At 40.8% G+C, this 21,133-nt stretch overlaps 2 protein-coding genes across 2 annotated transcripts; both read left to right on the forward strand.

The window, feature by feature from the left end:
* Window positions 1-8,935: 8,935 nt before the first annotated feature.
* Window positions 8,936-9,438, forward strand: LOC145501643 (uncharacterized). The gene is made up of 2 exons (XM_081481073.1): window positions 8,936-9,075; window positions 9,183-9,438. The coding sequence occupies exons 1-2, from the start codon at window positions 9,008-9,010 to the stop codon at window positions 9,436-9,438; spliced, it is 324 nt and encodes a 107-aa protein (XP_081337199.1). The 5' UTR covers window positions 8,936-9,007.
* A 6,006-nt stretch (window positions 9,439-15,444) lies between these two features.
* Window positions 15,445-20,156, forward strand: LOC145501644 (uncharacterized). Its single transcript, XM_081481074.1, has 2 exons — window positions 15,445-17,827; window positions 19,120-20,156. Exons 1-2 carry the CDS (start codon window positions 15,658-15,660, stop codon window positions 20,154-20,156), a joined length of 3,207 nt encoding a protein of 1,068 aa, XP_081337200.1. The 5' UTR covers window positions 15,445-15,657.
* Window positions 20,157-21,133: the final 977 nt, after the last annotated feature.

Here is a 21,133-nt window from a genome sequence, read left to right on the forward strand (position 1 = left end):
TGACAGAGGAGTTTCGGCTAAAGACAGCAACATTTAGCTGATCCCCCATTTAAATGTTATTTTATCAAAGTATCCCCCTCATAACAAATTTCATGATACCCCTCAGTGTCTTCGCACACATATTGACCTTTCGACATGTATATTTAGTGCTTTTAACGGTCATGTGATAGTAATATTTCTAATCATGATGCTGACTTATAGGTTAATGAAGCCGCCATTTTGCAGTCTCTTGATCCGTGTCTTCCTGATATCTGATCAGGGTTCGAACAGAAGTTAGAGGCGTCAGAGGCGTCCAATACAGCATAACAGGCTATTTTGGGGGGGCAAAGTGTTACGGAAAATTAGTTGTTCATGATCATAAAATTAGACGTAACAAGTAGCGCTGTCTCACCTTTTATTATTTATTATTTTCTTCTTGAAACGTCTCAATCTGCAAGTTTTAATTTATTGTTATATGTATACAAATTTCAATGACCGGAACAGGTGGCTACATTCGATTTTACAGTCGGTAGAATTTCGCCGTTCCACTGAGAGCCCTGTGACTGATGTCAGTTGACATAACAGCAACGAACCATCCCAAGTGTTTGGAAACTGCAAAGTTACATTTTAGAGTGCCAAATAGCCGTCCACCAAGTCTTTATGGGCATGTGACATGTACTGATCCTCTCTTTTGGGCTCTCAGTTATGACTGATCCCCTCCCCCCCCCTGTCATCCTAAAAATCCAATTATCCCCCAAAAATCCTCCGCGCGTCCCCCAACATCCCCCTCCTTCTAGAGTCTGATCATTTATGAATCGCTAGTGAGGTCCCAGTTGATAGTTAATGTAAAGGGAATAACATTTTGATTTCACTAGAACAACATTTTTTTTGTAAACTCGTGTGTAGGTAGACACCGAAAACGAAATCCACAATCGTAATAGTGGAGATCATTCGCTCTGAAATTAACGCAGGCAATTACAGTAAGGAGCCGACTTCTCTTTTACTTAAAAGCACACCAGAATTTATTTTGGAGCTGGCATTTCAAGAAGGTTACTGTATTTTCTCGATTAATAACTCTTTAAACCCCTTTAGCTTTTTTTTTGGCTGGGCCACGCATATTTTATTTTGTTTATTCTTAATATTCTATGGTAATTTTTGTTGCCATTTCTTGAGGCAGGTAACCGGCATTTAATCGAGCAAATACGGCAACTGTCGCTTTTCAGGGTTAAAGGTACTAAGCAAAAAGTCTTTATTATTTCAATATTTTTTTTAAAAGTTAAAACAAAAATCCACACAAGTTACGGCGAAAAATAAAATAGACGCCCCATGCAAAAGAAAACCACTGCACGGTACTTTGGCTCTTGAATGGTTTTCTTTCTCACGAAATGTTTGAGAAACGTGTTTCACGCCAAGATTTTGATTGCGATTTAAACTAACAAAATTCCGACTTCCCATTTTTACTATTTTTGGCGAATAAGAATGGTTCTTCGTTGTTTTTCACGAAGATCCCGTACCTCATACCCCGGGGCCCCGGTCCTGCGTTTTCCACCTACCCCGACAAAGATTCAGCCAGGGAGAACAGGACTAAAGCTCAGAAAAAGGTGACAGCTGACACCAAGATTCCTCCAAACTGGAAAGCATTTTCCTTAGCTAGACAATACCAGCCATAAAGATCTCTTTTCCCCGCTGACAAGCAGAGTTGCAAACTTCACGTTTCTAGAGATCAAGGAAGTAAACTTTACCTCCGACGAATCAGTTGTTGAAAGCAGAGACTGTTCTTTTATACAGAAATACGTCCACTAGGGAGCTGACACGAGGATAGCTGTTCATGTTCCACAGGTGATGAACAATGTCTACAGTCAGGTTCTCCTGCGCACAGGGGATACAGGTGTTATTGTCATAATGATAGGGCTTTTTCATTATACAGTATTCATATGCAGTGCAATCTAAATTGGTTCGGACTTGGAGAAATATGTCCAGTACATCAGTGTGAATTTCACTTACGAATTTCGGGCATATTTCCTGATAGTGCCGACATATCGGGCAATAATTTTATTCATCGATTAAACGCAACAACCTCCTGTTTCTTGGGAAGGGTAAGAGGTCTGCTTGCGACGCATAAAAGTCGTTCACTGCCGACATGACGGAGGCATTTAATTTCCTGTAAGATCACCCTTAATATGAGTTGACCAAGCATGATTCCATTTTCAAGCTTCTAGACCGATTTACTGATCACAGTAGTTCTTTACAACAAGACCAGCAATGGCTTAAATGTAAATGAATCCCACAAAGAAATCTTCATAAACAAAAACAGACCCCAAGGGGAACATACCTCGTACACGGATAAATTGCGTGTGTGTTTCATTTCGACCTATCCTATTGCTTTTATATTAATAAATGTGTAACGAAAGGGACAAGTAACAAAGTTGATTTCTAATTTTGCTTATGTAGGACTTACTATTACAGCACGCTTTAAAATCGGAGAAGTTTACCAAAGTAGCATCTCGGTACACAAGCCTGTAGATGGTTTCTTCACCAGAGGGATGAAAACGAAAGGTTATTACTCTAGAACTCCAACGCATTGAAATCAATACTCACTATATTGAAACAACTGTTCAGTTAGCATAAACTTGAGCGATAACTCATTTTTTGACCTACGCGAGAGCCTTCTCGGGCCGTCATTTTAATGTCAGGGAACGCATAAACTTGGAAAATTAAATGTGCTCTATAACAAAATTTGAAACCCTGTCGAGCTTAAAAGTTGGAAAACGTCAAGTTATTACAGGGTCTTAAATCTGATTAATTTTAAACTTCAGAAGGATTCGTGATTTTTAGTTTTGGAAAATGGTGTCGTCACATGAAAGCCTGCCTTGAGCTCCTTACAGGTGGCTGGAAACAAGGATGTTCTGGCAGATGCAAATATTCCAAAGCTAATCTCCTTCTATTAAGATCATTAACCTGATCCTAATAGAATATGTTCAAAACTCCATGTTACCTGTCAGTTTTCAAAGTTGTTTTTGATAACTGGAAACACCCAGACGCCCACCCCCTGAATACTTGATTTGATTTCAGTAAAGCTTGCTGTAAATCTATTTTCATCGTACGACTTTCAGTTTTCAAAATAAATATATCAATACAGGATGTGTGTGCCCTTCTTTACTCTATTCTGTAATGACATTGTTGGTCCACATTAAGTGTGCGCGAGAAATATTGGCACGTGATTGTCACGTGACTACATCATAAATACAGGTACTATTTCTTTGTGAAATGAAAAGAGTACTCAAATAATTATTTCTGTTTCTGAACAAATTGTTACCGATTAGAAACATCTGACTGTTTTTCCAAAAACATCCCGCAGATATAAACCCCTTCATTCATGTAACCTCTGATTTTGTTGTTTTTGTTGTTGGCTTTCCTAATGGCAGCACCTTGTAAGGCTTAGCTAGCATGAAATGTAGAGAACTTATTTTTGTACGTTTCACTTATTCATTTATTTCTTTTTAATCATTTATCGCTACCCCCGTCCCCCCTGCTTTATTCAATTGGCGTTAAGTTTAGCCCAAGCTACACTCGACTGATTTTCAGGTCGCGCCGTGACTCGGAGAAGGCGCTGATCTATTAACGTTTTACTACTGCTGTCTAAAGAAAGTCTGCCCGAGGACATCATTAAGTCCAATGAAGGCGCAAGTCTAACGCTTTGCTAGCAAGCGTCGTTCATTATCGTGCATGAGATGTACTGAGATGTACTGAAACGGGACGTTATTTAGCCCCGTAATATTAGGCCGTTAGCACTGTGGTGATAATGTCGTGCTCGCTTTAGACAGCAAAGAGCTTTAGCGCTAGCTGCATCAATTTGGACTTAGAAGTGCAATGGACTAGACATTTCTAGCTGCTGTTGGCGTTACCTGGGTTGAACTTTGATGCGGCTTAAGACTTTCCCACTCGATGAAAAAAAAAATACAAGTACATCCGGGACATTGCTATTTCCGAGCAAAACATGGCCACAAACCGAGTGAATAAAATCTCGTCAAAGGCCGATCGTGGGTAGAATTTCCTTGGTTCATCAATTTTAGGCGTTTTCGGCCTAGGTAACTATCAGAACTGTCTTTAATTGGGAAGTGCGGAAGAGATTTACTTCTGTGACTTCCGGTCGATAATTGAAGTACCGACAACTTGCGCAGTGTTCGTTTACTCATAATTATGGCCTAGTTTGTTTAACGCTCAATAGATTCTCGATGTAGGAAGCTCTTTTTCAGTCCATTTAGGACGATGCAGTCCTTTAGAAAGCTGTAGATCAGCTCTCCGCCGAGGTTTGATATGTGTACGTTTGTGTTGATTTCGACGCGAATTTCATGTTGGAAGCTCTCTTAATTGTACAATTCATGATTCAAAGAAAAGACGGTGAATTTAGTCTTCCTGGCCTCAAAAGGCATACAGGAGAGATATTTCGTTTTATCTGAGCTACGATAAACCTTGTGGAAAGCTATCTTTAGGACATAATCGTATCAAGATTATCAGTGACAAGTCAAATTTTGTGGCTATGTTTTTGCGAATACAGACAGACATATTTTAAAACATTTAAATGTACATGCCCCGTTTTCGCGCTAGCAAAGAGTGACACAAATGAATTGCTGTCATGCACCCACCCCTCGGATGATCAGATCATGTGGCACCCAGCCAAAATTTGCTTGCAGTATCGTAACGAGTTTGTGTGCCAAATAGGGTTAAAGATGTGCTTTCTTCCAGTCGGTAACGATTTTTTGTCCCTTAACCACCTCACTATAAAGCGTGAAGTTTAATAATACTTCGAGAAAGAATTGAAAATCGTTATTTGGAGTAAATTTCAGTTAAAGTTCTACTAAAACGATTAGATTCTTCGCTATTAATTTCTTTGAGGTGATAGTTGATGAGGGTGAAGATCTTACCATGCAACTATCACCCCATAGAAATCGAGAGCGAATAATCTAATTGTTAAATAGTTTACAGTAATACTTTGGGATTTGCAAACTCTATTTTAGACCTTCTTTAGAAAGCTAGAGACCAGCTCTCCACCGGGGTTTTGATATGTGTAGGTTATGTGCAGGTTATTGTATTAATTCAGACTTGCAATTTAATGTTGAAAACACTGCTAGTTAAAGTGGTATTATGATCAAATTTTTACCCTCTGATTTTTTATGTGTATCACATAGAATTCCATGAAAGAATAAAACTGCCGTTTACCATTTGTAAATATCTGCATTAGTTCCGGATATATTTAAGTTTGAAAAATGTGTAATGAAATATGCAAATGGATGACTGACTGATGACGTCATACACTCAAACCAATATTTTATCAGACAGAGAGACAGACAGACAAATTGTTTCAACACGGTTTCTCTTCGATTAAAAAAAAATGGTTTCCAATACAATTACAAAAATTTCATGATATATCACGTATATAAATGAAGCTATCTCGGTCAATTTGGAGCACAGACCATTGGTACTTGGTGAACTATTGGTTCTACAAGAAACACAACTATGGCTTACGGCTATAAAAAAATTATGTTCCCATGGCAACTCACTTTTTCCAGTCCCTACCCACATGATTTCAATATGTTAGTGATTTTCCGCTCAAAAAACATTAAACGAGGCCGCGAACTCGAACAAAACATATTTATATGCTTTCTCGATCATGCATATGAGGCACCATAAACAAAATCAAAATGGAACACCAAAGGGGGCCAGAAAAGCCTTTAATATTGGGGAGGTTCTGAAACCAGTATGTTGCCATGGTAAAAAACTGTTAAGCTGGTATTGTGGAGCATATTTAGCAGAATTTTACTGCAAAGAATCAAACATTTCTGATACAAATTGGCTGAGGAATCTTTCTTCATCATATTTGATCAAAATTTGGTTGAGCGACTGACGTCATTACTTAGCTAATTTGCATATTTTAAAAATTTGAATATCTCTGGAACGAAAAGAGATATTTGAAAATAGTAAACAGCATTTTCTTCCTATACAGACTACTTGTTTATAATTTAAAATGGCTTAGGTAGGAAAGATGCGATTTTCGTCATAGCACCCCTTTAAATATGCCCAACTTATGATTCAATGAAAAGACCGTGAAATAATTTAGTGTTTCTGGCCTCAAAAAGGCATAAGCCTTGTCGGAAGCTAGCTGTAGAATAGGAATGTATCAAGATTACCAGGGACTTGTCAAATTCTGTTTTTGCGAATACAGACAGATGTGTTCTTAACATACCGTAGAATTCCGAAAGTAACGCCTTCCACCCCCCCCCCTGAAAATAACGCCTCCCCGAAAGTAACCTTAATTCTTTACGTTCCTATTGAATTCCGAAAGTAACGGTCCCTCCGAAAGTAACGGGGCCACCTGAAAATAGCGGCCCTTTGAAGAAGTCACTAAAAGACAAAAGTTTTGTTCTCAAGCGCAATGCGTATGGAACAGCCTGACTGCAGGACTAAGCAACTTGAAGAGTTCTTTGCAATTTTATTTCGAAATAAACTGAATGTTTCTTTAATCTATCATTTATAAGCTGTATTCTAGCAGCAGAGCCAAATGATAATACTGCAGTGCATCGAAGTGTAGAGTTACGCTGCTATATAATGCAACGTTAACCATTATACTTTCACCCACAAGCACCAACGATTAGGGCCTTTTTTGTTCATACAGGCTGTCTCGTTTCTGTGGGTAGTTAAGAATATACAAAATACGAAACTTTCAATTCGATATGTTACGTGTCCGCTTTGTCTGAAACGAATGTTACCGTACAAACGTTTTTTGACCTTCCGAAAGTAACGGTTACCGGAAAGTAGCGGCCCCTTTTGCCTGCTTATTCCTAAAGTAGAGGGAGCCGTTACTTTTGGAATTCTACGATAATCTTAAAATATAGCCAATCTCAGTCTCAATATTCTTTCAAAAAGGGTTTTACATATATAAAAAAAAGCGGATTCATTTTAACACCGTAAGGTAGAAAGACTGGGACATAAGCAGATGTAGAAGCTGAAATGATACTTGTTGCAACATCAATATTTACATGATCCTGAAAACATTGGTCAGTTGACCATTTGCCATTACCACCGCTCATCCTTGGCTTCTTGATGGCGCTGATCGGGCATAATACCACGGCTTTAATCACTCACCGTACCCGCATGCCCTCTGAACTACACCCAACAATCTATTGTTACTTTTTGCTGATGCTTTCGTAAAACCTTATTTCAGCAGCGCCGCGCTTTCATAGATTAACCCAAGCGGATTTTGAAATAAAAGGGTTCGGATGGCCGGCGTAGTTGACAGTAATTTGTCATAGTGGCACATGCCGAAAAATATCTCTCCATTTCGCTCCTAAATCAGGAATTTCACTAATTTCCCAAAGACATTTTTTTGAAACATCTTTGCCCGAATCAGCTCTCAAGTCGAGTTAGCACCTGTTTTTGAAAGCTGAATATTTTGTCTTTAAAATTAAGTATCGGAGCATTTTTTAGTACCAGTTATACTGAATGCATCAGACCCATAGTTCTAATTTATATCCAAGCTGTGCAAATTGTTTATTCATTTATTCATTTATTTATTTATTTATTTATTCATTTAATTAGTTAGTTAGTTATTTAGTTATTTATTTCAATCTATTTTTGGTGTGTATTTAGTTGCATGCTTGGTATTTTGCCTTTTTTAGATATATGATGCGGACAAATTTAACACGTATAAGCCTTCACTCTACTTACGACGTCGATAATCTGACTACTATTTTGTAAGTATTAAACTAGGTTTTTTCCTGCTCAACATTACTGTTGAAATAGTAGTCTAAATTTTAGATCAAGTCCTCGACTGTGTAAAACATCATTAATTATGCGGAGTTACGAACAGCACCGTTTACCTCAAGATAGAGAGAACAGCTCAAAATGCAGTCGTAAGCTAAACAGGTTGTCAAGAATTTCTAGTTAAACATCGTAAGATCTTACAGTTTTAGTAGCAATACCTTACCGATGAGTTTCTTTTAGCGTGTACTTTTTGTGTTAGACGGGTTTTTAATTAGTTTCTCAAACTCACTAATTATTCAAGCAGCTCTGACCCAACCAGAGCATCTTACTCTGGTCAGGTGGATCAGTTAAAAACCCAATGAAAAACGATTTGAAAGCCACGGCGTGTTTGGAAATAACTTCAAAAACGGATGCAAATTTTCTTAATCTGTATATTAACGAAACAAGAAAAACACTCGACGATAAAAACTTTATTTAATCACACATTTTACAAAACAAACTTTAAAGCTAAATTATTTACTGGAGTCGTTAAGAGTAACGGTACAGTTATTAAACTCCCCAAAACAGAAAGGGCCATTCTTTTTCTAAAATAAATTCTCGCTCAATGGTGGCGACCACGTCTTTTGGTTCGCTTTCAACCTTGCTGTACACTTCCGACCCAAAATGGCACTAACGTTAAAAATTCCCAGTTCTAAGGCGTACTAATTTACTCTCTACCCCTGCATTTAACGACTAGACTCACACGTTACCTCGGAATAGCGCTGACCACGCACTTTTCCTCTTCTTCGCGAGTTTTAGGACGTCTAAATCTGTGCTCTGCCATTTGCTTTGCGAAGCAACGTGTTCCCTCAGAACTGACAAACAATTAGGTATCAACGTGACATTGATGAATATTCAAAAATTGTCACAGAGCAGCAATAAGGTGATAGAATCACATTTCACGTCTCAAATATGATACTTCAATTGAGAAACTGATTCCAATGATAATTTAACCTAATTTGCTTTGTTGGAGAAGTAATTTAAAAAACTTGTGCTTCGAGTCCCATCAGGTTTCCAAACGCTCGATTGCATTGCATTGCATTGCACTGTATTGTAATTGTAATTGTAATTGTCATCACACAAAATTATATTTTTTTCAAAATATTAGCCTCGGGTTTATTCTTAAAATATTACAAAAAATTTCGCACATTTCAGCGTTGTTATTCTTATAAACATATCCTTATAACAAAAGAAAGAGTGTAATGATGACTTTGTATTTCGTAGAGACATGGACGAAGGAAACATTGACAAACTGAGATTTATGAAGGGAGACACAGAGCGTTGCAGAATTCGCATGTATGTGAAGTGTCGTGGAGACCTTTAGTTGATTTCGTTAACTTGTGCTTATTACAGAACTTCTCACTCGTACCCTTGCATTAATGTGTTTTTGTATTTGATTTTAGTGGGTTGGGGAAAGATGACAATGACTACATCAAAATACCACGTTATTGGGATACCTTGCGTGATACCTTATTCGAGGCTTTTGCTGGAGCTGGATTTGCCAGAAGGAAAGACCAAGATGGAAACAAGCTACTTCCATGTCCCAGGGGAACGTTTGTCAATTCAAATGCCACCGACCATAGTAAACTTGTGTGCTTGGAATGTCCTGCAGGTAGTTATAATATCTTAACAACTCGTCAGAGCTATTGCATTAAATAACGGTTGCACAGGCATTTATTACATTTTTTTTTATATATATATTTTGTTTTGGTCTCTTTTTTTGTTCACAATTGCGGTTTCTTCAGGGACGATGTTAGCTATGATATTAACAATACAATGCAATACATTAGAAGCTATGAGATAACACACTTAGACGAAACCACTTCTACACTTGAGAGCTTATGTGCGGTTGTAGTAAGCTGCGCTGTACGAATGCCATGGAAGCTAACAGAAATGAGATAGCTTTAATGGTTCAGACTTAGCTTCTTATTTTCTTTCACGTGATTCTTACTTTCAGAAGTTCTTATCAAAGCTTGAATAAGATTTTCCAAGTGAATTAACTGAAAGGGCGATACTTATAAGAACTATCTGGATCAGTAGTACAGCAGTTGTGAGACGACACACAACGCCACGTTGGACGAGAAAACAAGCTACTTTATTATGCAGCCCAGAGTGCAACGCGCACCCTAACATCTCCCTTCCTTTTTTTAAAGCTGTAAGCTGAACAAAACATTTAGTGATTGCCTAAAGGGTCTTGTGCCACAAAGTTCCTAAATAAAATAAAGTGTCCTTACATAAATTCAACGAAAAGGAGAGAAAAAAACCTATTATTGACAGTAACTTGTGTATCTCATATCGACCAATTTCATGTAACTGATGGCTAGAACGGGAGTTCATAAGTCTAAACGTGTAGGCGGTTTGGACACTCGGCCCGAACGAGGTTTTTTCAGACTTGTTTGTTTGGCTCCGCTTGGCAGTTGGGCTTGGTTGAGAGCACACATCTGGTTCTTCGACGTTTGTTACTAATGGGACAGGCACAGACTGGTTTAGAGGTGCTTTAACTACAGTATTCTGCACTGGCGGTTCATTGGGGGCGGACAATTGCACTGCAGGTGGAGTGAACGGCGGAAGGACAGGTTGGACAACTGGTGAAGCGCAAGGCAGTCGAGTGGACGGTAGAGTGGAGGGTGAATTGACAGGTTGAACAACTTGTGGAGTGGTTGGCAGGCGCGCTGAGTGTTCCGAAGCCGGCACAGGACTGGGAGACAGCTTGTCCATCCACGACCTCGGGATTAAAGCACCAGGAGGTGGCGGTGCCGCAGGACGCAGGCGTGCCCGGTTCCGTCTGGTTAAACCTGCAGGTGTTTCCACAATGTAGGACCTAGGAGCCGGAATGGCAGTCACCAGACCGTAGAGCCAAGGACCGGACTTGTGATGAGGGGACGGCTTGACGTAAACAAAGTCGCCTATTTCTAACGACGGTAGAGTGCTACTAGCGGTTGTGTCATAATGTTGTTTAGCCCTAGCGCGCTTAGTGGCGATATTTCCTTGGACTACTTCAGCAGTGCTGTCGCTCGGTAACAAGAGCTCTTTAGAGATAGGAAGAAGTCCACGAATGCGGCGTCCCATACTCCTTTGCGCTGGGCTCAAAAGATGTCCCTCTTAGGAGGTGTTTCTTTAAACAAGAAGAGCTTCATGTAGGCCATTTTTCCCAGACTTCTTCAAGATGCGCTTGGCGATTTTCACTGACGCCTCTGACTTTCCATTTCCCTTGGGCCAGTAAGGTGAGCTCATGACGTGGTTTGTCTGGTACATTTGGCAGAGCCGCTCAAAGTCTGATGCAATAAATTGAGGTCCATTGTCAGTTAATATCGTTTCAGGAACACCATGGCGGGCAAAGTGGACTTCCGCTTTGGCCACGATGGTGGCAGACAAAGTGTTTTCCAGCTCATCAACCTCGATAAAATCTGAGTAATGATCACTTTAAAGTAAAAAGACCCTGACTTACAAACTGCCAGGGGTACTCTGGAATAGGCTGAGACTTCATGGGCTCCTTGGCATTCTCTACTTGGAACTGTGCACACTTCCTACACGAGCGACATGCTTCCCGAATATCAGACTTCATGCCTGGCCAGAATTCAGTGTCCTTACAGAGGCGTATGTTTGATTCAGCTCCAAACTGTGCAGCGTGAGCCTTCTGCAGAATGAAGTTTCTTTTTGCCAACGGGATACGTACTTGCGTCCGTTTATAGATGACCCCATCTTGAAAGGTAAGCTCTTCCCTAAAGTTCCAATAGGGGTGTACACTTTGGTGAAGTTCCGATTTTCTTGAAGGCCAGCCTGTGATTATAACCCTGTTCAGGCTACAAAGTGTGGGGTCACTTGCTGTTGCAGCTTTGATATCTTTCAATGTCTCGGAAGTGACCCGAGGGTTTCCGATGTTGTTGTCTATGTCAATTCTGAAGATCTCAAAGTTGGTCTGTTTGGAGTCGTTGACGGTTGGGAGGGGGCTCCTCGAGAGGGTGTCACCCAGCATGAGTGACGTACCCTTCTTGTATGTAACTCTGATGTTGTAGCGTTACAGCCGCGTCATCATTTTCTGAAGGCGGCGAGGTTCAGATTGTAGAGGCTTCTTCAATATAGTTTCTAGGGGCTAGTGGTCTGTGTGCACATTCACTTCGCTGCCATAAATCCAGGGGTCCCACCTGTCGAATGCTGATGCTATGGCTAGGCACTCTTTTTCATTTTGAGCCCACAGTTCTTCAGTAGGGCGGAGCTTGCAGGACATGTAAGCCACTGGTTGAAGATCTCCGGAATCATTAGGCTGGAGAAGGGCTCCCTTAGGCCCTCCTTGTGATGCATCTACTTGGAGAGTAACTGGCCTTTTGTTATTAAAGTAAGCCAAGCACGGAGCACTCGCAATGAGATGCTTTGGTTTGGCGAATGCTTCTTGGTGAACGTCTGACCAGATGAATTCACGATCCTGGTTTCTGAGGTAATGCGGAGGCTTGATCACTTACGACAGGTTAGGGCAGAGGGTGTTCAAGTAGTTCACCATGCCACAGAAGCGCATGACACCCTGTTTATCAGTAGGGGGCGGCATGTCAGAAATGGCCTTGACCTTGCTCGGGTCCGCTTTCACTCCCTTTCGGATATTACGTGGCCCATAAAGGTGATCTTTGACAACTTGAACTGAATCTTTTCTGGGTTGAACTTCAGATTCTTATCCCAAGCGCGCTTTATTAACGCGAGGACATTGAGATCATGATTTCTGTTTGCTTCCTCAACTGTGTCACCTTGGCGCACGACAAGGATATCGTCAGCTACGCAGTACACATCTTGCAGACTCTCAAGGGCCTGGTGCATTCGTAACTGGAATTCCTCCGGAGCACAACTAATGCCATAAGGAAGGCGGAGCCAGCAATATCGATCCCAGGACGTGTGCATGGTGGTGAGCAGGCCGGACTCATCTGTTAGCACAACTTGGGTGAAGCCATCTAGGGCATCGAATATGGAGAACGTCTTGTGCTTCTTCCCTGACAATCACGGTGGGAATTTGGTAACGCGGAATTATGATGGCTTCATTCAACGTTTGGCTAGGATCTAAGAATAGGTGTACTTTAGTGGTGCCATCGGGGAGGACTTTTTCTCTAACCGTCATGTTGCTGCACCAATTTGTGGGTTAGTTCACCTTCTTGAGCTTTCCACATTTCACCATGTCGTCAAGTTTTGCTTTCATTTTTTCAAGTTTCGCTACTGGTTCTCTATGGATGCCTGCATGGCAGGGTGGAACTTCAGGATCCAAGGTCAGGCGGACTGGCTGACCCACAGTTCCCAGACCCTCAAAGTTATCCTTGTACATGGTAACCAATTGATCCGTTTGGAGGTGGCCTGGTTGCAGGTCCGCTGTGACCGCTGACTGAAGAGGTGCTGGTTTGAGGAAGTCGGATGAAGTGGGGCAGTTTGAAGTCTGACGTTGTTGAGGAGAATATTCTATTCTTGTGAAATTTCAGCAGGCCGAGACGCTTATTGTCTCTACCAGTTATGAGAGCCGGTTTGCCTGGAATGCACACCGAGTCTATGACTTGAAATTCTAGTGTTTCAAAGCGTCAGACTCCCCCGCAAGCTAGACTGACTTTACCCAACGGACGAATAGCTTCCCTAGAGTAGGGAAATATCCTGACATGGGAAGGCTTTAGCGGAGCCAGAGACGATATCTTCCTGAAAACTGATGATGGCAAGTTGTTGTAGGACGTTGCAGAGTCCACTTGCATTAACACCTTTATACTCTTTTCGGGGCTAACAGAAACTGGGAGCCAGGTGAAGTACTTGTCGTCCTCCACGTCGTCATGAAGAGCAAAGGCTGAGAACGAGTGGACCCCGTAGTCGTCGTCATCATCAGAATACGTTGCAGACGCACCATTTCCTTGAGAGAACTGGTGAACAGTGTCTGGGCGCCGTGAGGGAGGGCGCTTGTTGTTTTTTCTTTGTTTCTTTTCAAACTCAGACTTAAACTTGTCTTTTGGAAATCTGCACACCTTAACAAAGTGGTTCTCAGTCATATAACAATTAGTTCAATAGGTACCTGGTCTGTTCGCTGGACAGTCCTTGCTGGAGTGACTTTGGCGTCCGCACCAGCCACATTTTCTACGAGGGCGTTGTATCGATTTGTTTGTCAATTGATTGACTTGCTCTTCGAGTTTAGGGTGGGCTGAGTGCATAATGGCTATATTGGTATTGTGAGCTGCTTCCCAGGACTTTGCACGGGCAAGTTGTTCGTGAACTGTATAGGGTGTTTTCCCGTCTTCCTTGTAATGGTAAAGAGGCAGTTCTCTAAGGTCTTTGTGGTGGACGCCCGTGCACAAACGGTCTCGCATGAGCTCCTGAACTGGATCTGCCATTTCAGAAATATTTGGACTTTTGGGCAGTGCTTCTGATCCGGGTTTCGAAATCTGTTACGGACTCGTCAGGTTTTTGTATGCAGTTGAAAATGGCTAGCCGTTCAGGCATTATGGTCTCCTGGCCGACAAAATGAACCTCTAGGTGCTGCTGATATATCAAGGGTTGTTTTTCTCCGTTGTTGTCATTTTCGCGAAGATTGTGGTATCAAAAACTTCCAAGACATCATCTGGGAGAGCAAGAAAGAAAGCCGTAGTTTCGGACTGGGCCTTTTCAGCAACCCAATGGTCTGGAATCGTTGGACATTTGCTGGCGTCCCTCCAGGCTCGCTGCAGTAGACACCAAGCGTTAAATTTCCGGCGCCATATTCTTACACTTGCTGCTTTGTTTTCACTCAGCGATAGCTTTGGCGGCTTGCTTTCGGCCATATTTACTTCATCTGAGCTCGCTTGAAGACCAGATTTCGTTGAGAGCGTTCGTCTGAGTTACCACCCGCAAATTCCGTCGCTTTAAGAGGCTAGACCAAGAGATGGGGCGTGAAGTTACGAAAACTTCTGACACCAAGCTGTCAGACAACACACGACGCCATGTTGGACGAGAACACACGCTACTTTATTAAGCAGTCCAGAGTGCAACGCGCACCCTAACACAGCTTCGAGTTAACAAAAAAGACTCGTCTGTACAGTGCTAGTCTCAATCTTAAGTAAATTATTTACAAAATATCTTAGTGAAAGTGCTGAAGCGTAACACAAAACAGTGTACATTTTTTTATATTAGTTCATGTTCTCACTGGCATTTTTATATATTAAAGTTCTGAGTGAGAATTATACTGTACAAACGCTTCTTTAGTATTTACATTCAGCGGTATACGTCTTGTTTAACTCGAGGCTGGACTATTGAAGGTAAGGGATATATAGCAGTACCAGTAGAGGATGATGTCATGCCATGTAGGACCTAACTTGTTCAATCAATGTCTTCTTGCCACAGGTGGCTTCTACTCTGACACTGAAGCCTTTGTTAACCAAAGTTGCCGTCAGTGTCCCAATGGCACTTTCGTCCCCACTGATAAAGCACCTGGAAAGATGATGGCAGATTGCAATCCGTGTCCGGATGGTAATAAATTACTGGAAATCTGTTATCTGCAAAGCTTTTTTTTTCTGAAAGCTCCATTATCGGGAGAATCTAACATTTAGGTCTTGTGTGGCCGTGCATTACTATGCTTCTAAAGGCAACCACCAAAAAATATAAAATATATATATTTATCGATTGATTTAAATTTGAAACTAAACTATAAACAGCCTGAGTATGTAGGCTTTTTTCTTTGATTTTTCTTTTTTTTTAACAGGAACAGATACCCTAACTTTCGCTGGGTATCGCGCTTGTAAATGTTTAAAAGGTCATCACCGTACTCATCGGTTTGAAGGTTGCAAACTTTGTGAAGATGGATTACACTGTGACAACGATTCTGTTACTCTTAAGACCGGTTATTGGTGGAAATGGAGAAACGAAACTTACAAACTCCTTTATAAAGATTTTGCGATGAGCCTCGTTGATATAACTTACACTCCTGGCAAAAGCATCAATTTCTCAATAACTAATCATTCCCTCAATAAGTTCGCACACCCCGTGCCAAAGTCATACAAATGTCCGAGAGAAGAGTCGTGTAAGGGAGGTCAAGATTCATTATGTGCCACAGGCTACCAAGGTCCAGTATGCGCGGTATGCAGTCCTGGTTACTATAAACAATTGCAAACATGCCAGCTGTGTCCAACCAAAAAATGGATGACTGTCCAGCTGTCAGTCATAGTGGCAGTAGCTGCAATAGTCCTTGCTGTTATAATTTGGACAAGCAAAAGAAAAAGTAAGAAAAAAGAAGGACGTTCTTCAGTGGATATCATTCTCTGCAGGCTAAAAATTCTTATTGGCTTCTACCAAGTCACAAATGGAGTTCTGGAAACATTTTCATATATAAAATGGCCAGGCGCTCTTGAGGTTATTGGAAGATACTCCGAGATATTGCAGATGAATGTTTTCCAGGTGGCACCAATTCATTGTCTCTTGCCAAATGCAAGAATGAACGCCTTTGCAGACTTGTTTGCTATGCTCGCGATGAATGCTGCTGCCATCTTGATGTCTGTCCTTGCTTTTGGACTAAGAAAGTTATTTCTACTGCGAAGCGCTTTGAACAGACAACAGAAAGAAAAAAAGGTTGCCCAGACTAAAGAGGTGATTTACCGAAACTCGTTTTTCTTCCTTTTCCTGACGTATCTCAGTACGTGCTCGAAGACAGCACAAGTAGTTCCACTTGCCTGTCGCAAACTTTGCATCGACGAAGAAGACGAAGCATGTGACGAATACCTCAGAGCAGACTACAGCATAAACTGCAACAGTCAAGAGTACAATCGTTCGGTCATCGTTGCATACTGCGCCGTATTTTACATCATCTTACTTCCCACTGCCTCGCTGATAGCTCTTTGGAGACAACGTAAGGTGCTTCATGGAAATGTACTCGACGCCGAGAGTGAAGCTTTGGAGCCTCAAGAGCAAGCCATAGGAAATGCTATCAACACCGAAAATGAAGATTTGGAGCCTCAAGAGCAAAACACGGGAAATGTTATCCACGCCGAAAATGAAGATTTGGAGCGTCAAGAGCAAAACGCAGGGAATGCTATCCACGCCGAGAATGAAGATTTGGAACATCAAGAACAAAACGCGGGAAATTTAATCCATGCCGAGAATAAAGATTTGGAGCCCCAAGAGCAAAACATGGGAAATGTTATCCAGGCCGAAAAGGAAGATTTGGAATATCAAGAACAAAACGCGGGAAATTTAATCCATGCCGATGCCGAGAATGAAAACTTGGAGCCTCAAGAGCAAAACACGGGAAATGTTATCCACGCCGAAAATGAAGATTTGGAACATCAAGAACAAAACGCGGGAAATTTAATCGATACCGATGCCGAGAGTAAAGATTTGGAGCCTCAAGAGCAAAACACAGAAAATGTTATCCAGACCGAAAACGAAGATTTGAAACATCAAGAACAAAACTCGGGAAATTTAATCCAAGCCGAGAATGAAGATTTGGAGCCTCAAGAGCAAAACACGGGAAATGTTATCCAGGCCGAAAACGAAGATTTGAAACATCAAGAACAAAACTCGGAAAATGTAATCCATGCCGAGAATGAAGATTTGGAGCCTCAAGAGCAAGCCACGGGAAATGTAATCCACGCCGAGAATGAAGCTTTGATGTCTCAAGAGCAAGCGAAGGGTAATATAGTCCACTCGGAGAATGAAGCTTTGGGACATCAAGAGCAAGCCACGGGAATTGTAATGGGATTACGATTCCTCTTCGAAAACTATCATTCCCGTGCATGGTACTGGGAGTACATTGAAATGATTCGCAAGCTCGTTTTGACGGCTGCTCTTATCTTTTTGGGTGGAGAGAGCAGGGCCTATGTTGGATTAGCCTTCGTCACCTCAGGACTTTATGTGGTGTTGTTTTCCCTCATCAGCCCTATGGCAGATCCATTCGAGAACAGGTTAATGCTGTCATCTCTGTCTGTCACATTCCTTAATTTGGGCATAGGAGCTGTAAGTAGAATTCCTGAAGAGGGTATGTCATCATCCTCCATTGACCCATACATGGACGACATCACGTTCAACATACTGGTGGTTGGAGCTAATACGCTAGTGATCACCCTTCTCGTTGGTAATTATTGATTCGTATATTATCTGCCAGTATAGAATGAATCATTTATTTACAATCAGCTTGTCAGCTTGGCACTAAGTGAGTTTTGTTAACCCGTGGAACAACCTCTAAAAATTATTGCTAAATAGAAAACCATGGACTAATTAAGTAGTCTAATAGTGTTTTATTGTAAAGTAGCTTGAACTGACAAAAAAATAATAATAAAAAATATATATTCACAAAATGGTAGAAAACTGACGAAGCTAGTACTCTGACCAAAATTTCAAAAGGCCAGACGATGACATTTTGCCAAACCAGAATTCTGTCGACGTGAATGAAAAATATCTAAAACAAGAGTCTGTGTAACATTTCGAAATCATGTGAGCTACTTTTAAAGTTCAAGTAACTGAACAATTATAGTTTTGGATTACCAAAAGGAAATAGCATTGCCTAGCCTAAAATCATCTTTAACCCTATTAAGACCGGCTTTTAGTCCAAACATTTCTCCTTTGTTGCCAATAACATAGAAAAGTGACGCCATATTACGTGGCAATAGACTGTTTTCGATATATTAAAATTCAGCTTGGCAGTGAGGCTTAGAAGACACAAACAAAGGAAATTGAATGACATGTTTATTCATTTCTTTTGTTTGTGTCCTCTAGGCCTCACTATCAAGCTGAATTTAAATATATCGAATTGGCCTATTAGGGAAGGTTTTCGAAGGAGCCGCCATCTTGGATCAACCGATTTTTCTGGATTTTTCTAAAACGATAGTTTTTAGTTTTGGGAATTCAAAATAAATAAGAAAGTAATTCTATAAAATTCATTTAAAAATTGACCCTAATTCCGTGAAAGCTAACTTCAAATAAAAATTACAAAATTTCAAATTTGTAAAAACATGCCTGTAAAAATGTGGTTAAATTTATTTACATAAATAATGAAACAGCTATCACGGGCCCTTTCTGCCCCCGCCCCCAACCCCCTTCTCTTATATATCTGAATAGGGATAAACAATGGGTTATGCAAATCCAAAGGCGTTTGAGTGAGAGTTAAATAAACTGTCGCTTAGTGTTTCATTTTTGCTTTTTTGTTTTATCATAATTATTGGGGTTTTTTTTCTCGGTCTCCTGTATTTGCAACGGTAAAATCTACAGCAATGTCAAAACCGAAAAAGAAAATCATTGGAATATCTCCACAGCAAGGGTTGACTGGCATTTTATAATTAACTTTTACTTTCGTATGGCCAAAAGGACTACTTGCGATTTTCTTCCATGGGAAAAAAAATACTGATTTCTTTCTTATCTTTTTCACAGTTCAGTATGCTGTATACCTCCATCGTTACATAAAACAATGGCGCAAAAATCGTCAATGGTCTTTTTCTTGTTGTCTTGCTTTGATCCTGCCACTTACCGAACTGCAGAGCGAAATAAGCGGATTGACTGGAACGAACATCCTGAAGCAACAGCTGCAAACTAGTGGAATCGAAATACCTTCGGTTACGTTTGAACTCGAGGAACAAGAAACTAAGCCAACTCCAAATGCAGGGAAGCGTGGAAAAGTGGCTCGTAATCTCAGAGAGGAAAATGAAGATAACGCGATTGGTCAGGAGAGCGTGACCCTACGTGTTGATACTCGTAAGCGTAAACGGGTTACCTTTGACCTCAAAGACCAAGACATTAACCCAACTCCAAGAGGAAGAAAGCGTGACAGAGTGGCTGAAAATCCCAGGAAGAAAAATAAGGAAAACGTCATTGGTCAGGAGAGCTTGACCGTACCTGTTGATGCTCGTAAGCGCAAACGGGTTACCTTTGACTTCAAAGACCAAGACATTAACCCAACTCCAAGAGCAAGGAAGCGCGATAGAGTGGCTGAAACTCCCAGGAAGAAAAATAAGGAAAACGTCATTGGTCAGGAGAGCTTGACTGTACTTGTTGATGTTCATGAGCCCAGCCAGGTTACCTTTGATCTCGAAGAAAAAGCAACCAACGCAACTCCAAAGGCAAGGAAGAGTGATAGAGTGGCTGAAAATCCCAGAAAGAAAGCGGACGAAAACGTGATTGGTCAGGGGAGCTTCACTGTACGTGTTGATGTTCATGAGCCAAGACGGGTTACCTTTGATCGCAAAGAACAAGCAGCTAACCCAACTTCAAATGCAGGGAAGTCCGATGAAGTGGTTGTTACTCTCAGCGAAGAAAATGAAGAATACTTGACATGCCAGGAGAGCTTGACCGTTGATGTCTATGAGGGAGGACGGATTACCCATAGCCTCACAGAACAAGAAGCTAACCCATCTCCAGAGGAAGGGCAGCCTGGCGCGGAGCCAAGGGATGTCGAGGACACTTGGCTGTAACTGGAAGAACGATGGCTTGGTCATATCTCAGTGGACAAACATGAACAAACTCATAAACTGGACTTCGATTTCTGTCTGATCGTAATTAAAACTAAATAACTGTATTCTTGTGTTTCTATGTTTTGCACCTACTACGGTACTTACAAGATAGGAATATAAAAACAGAAGCTTTAAAAGTAACGGCAATTAGTGTCGTAACTTTCAAGAAACTTGTATCATTAAGAATAAAGGCAATATACAGTCAGGAGCAACTTGTAGACTGCTCAGTTTAATACCTCCGCCGTAGAACTTTATAGAGGCATATTCAGCTTTTCGATAATTTGCTTTATTTGCTCATAATATCCATTCAAGTTTAAGTTTTGGTAGTGAAATATATTTAGCTCTAGAAAGATAACGTGGTAACAGTTTGAGTCCGTTTTTCAATGAATATTTGCTTGCCGGCTATTCGCATTTAGCCTTTGTCTTCGCTTCGATACAATTTTTAATTTCCGCCGTAATTATTATCAATATTTAAATTTGTGTTTACTTGTCATAATTTTTAAACATTACATTTTCAAAAGCCAACAGCAGCTTTATTTGCTAAAGTTTAATTACAAGATATTTCCTCTGTTATTACATTTTGCCAGTTTCTAATTAAGCCTGTGGATTATTTTGCTAATAAGTTTCATGACCGAAGTTCGTTCAGTTCAATAGGACTTTGTTTAACTACCTGTTATCTGCTAACTCGTCTTAGTGAAAGTTCGAACGCTTGGAGCTATGTATACTTTGGCTGTTTCGTCCAGTTTCAGTAATGAATGTTGGGTTAGTTGTTTTAAGCGAGAATTCGTTATTTTTAATTTAGAGTAATTTAGTTCGAACTTTCCCGTCCAAGTAACGAGCACTTGTAACAATAAATTCTTGAGCTAAAACTAGCATTTTTTAAAGGTTGCACTATCCTCAAAGGACTTCATATTCGTTGTAATTTTTTTTCTCGTCGT

The sequence above is a fragment of the Orbicella franksi genome, chromosome 10 (assembly GCF_964199315.1).
Source record: "Orbicella franksi chromosome 10, jaOrbFran1.1, whole genome shotgun sequence".
NCBI classification, from domain to species: domain Eukaryota; kingdom Metazoa; phylum Cnidaria; class Anthozoa; order Scleractinia; family Merulinidae; genus Orbicella; species Orbicella franksi.

Bases quoted from the DNA above. Each gene is read 5' to 3' on its own strand.
- LOC145501643 (XM_081481073.1), top strand. From the start codon at position 9,008: ATGGACGAAGGAAACATTGACAAACTGAGATTTATGAAGGGAGACACA. The intron at 9,076-9,182 runs GTATGTGAAGTG...ATTTGATTTTAG, and splicing joins GAGCGTTGCAGAATTCGCAT to TGGGTTGGGGAAAGATGACA.
- LOC145501644 (XM_081481074.1), top strand. From the start codon at position 15,658: ATGAGCCTCGTTGATATAACTTACACTCCTGGCAAAAGCATCAATTTC. The intron at 17,828-19,119 runs GTAATTATTGAT...TCTTTTTCACAG, and splicing joins AGTGATCACCCTTCTCGTTG to TTCAGTATGCTGTATACCTC.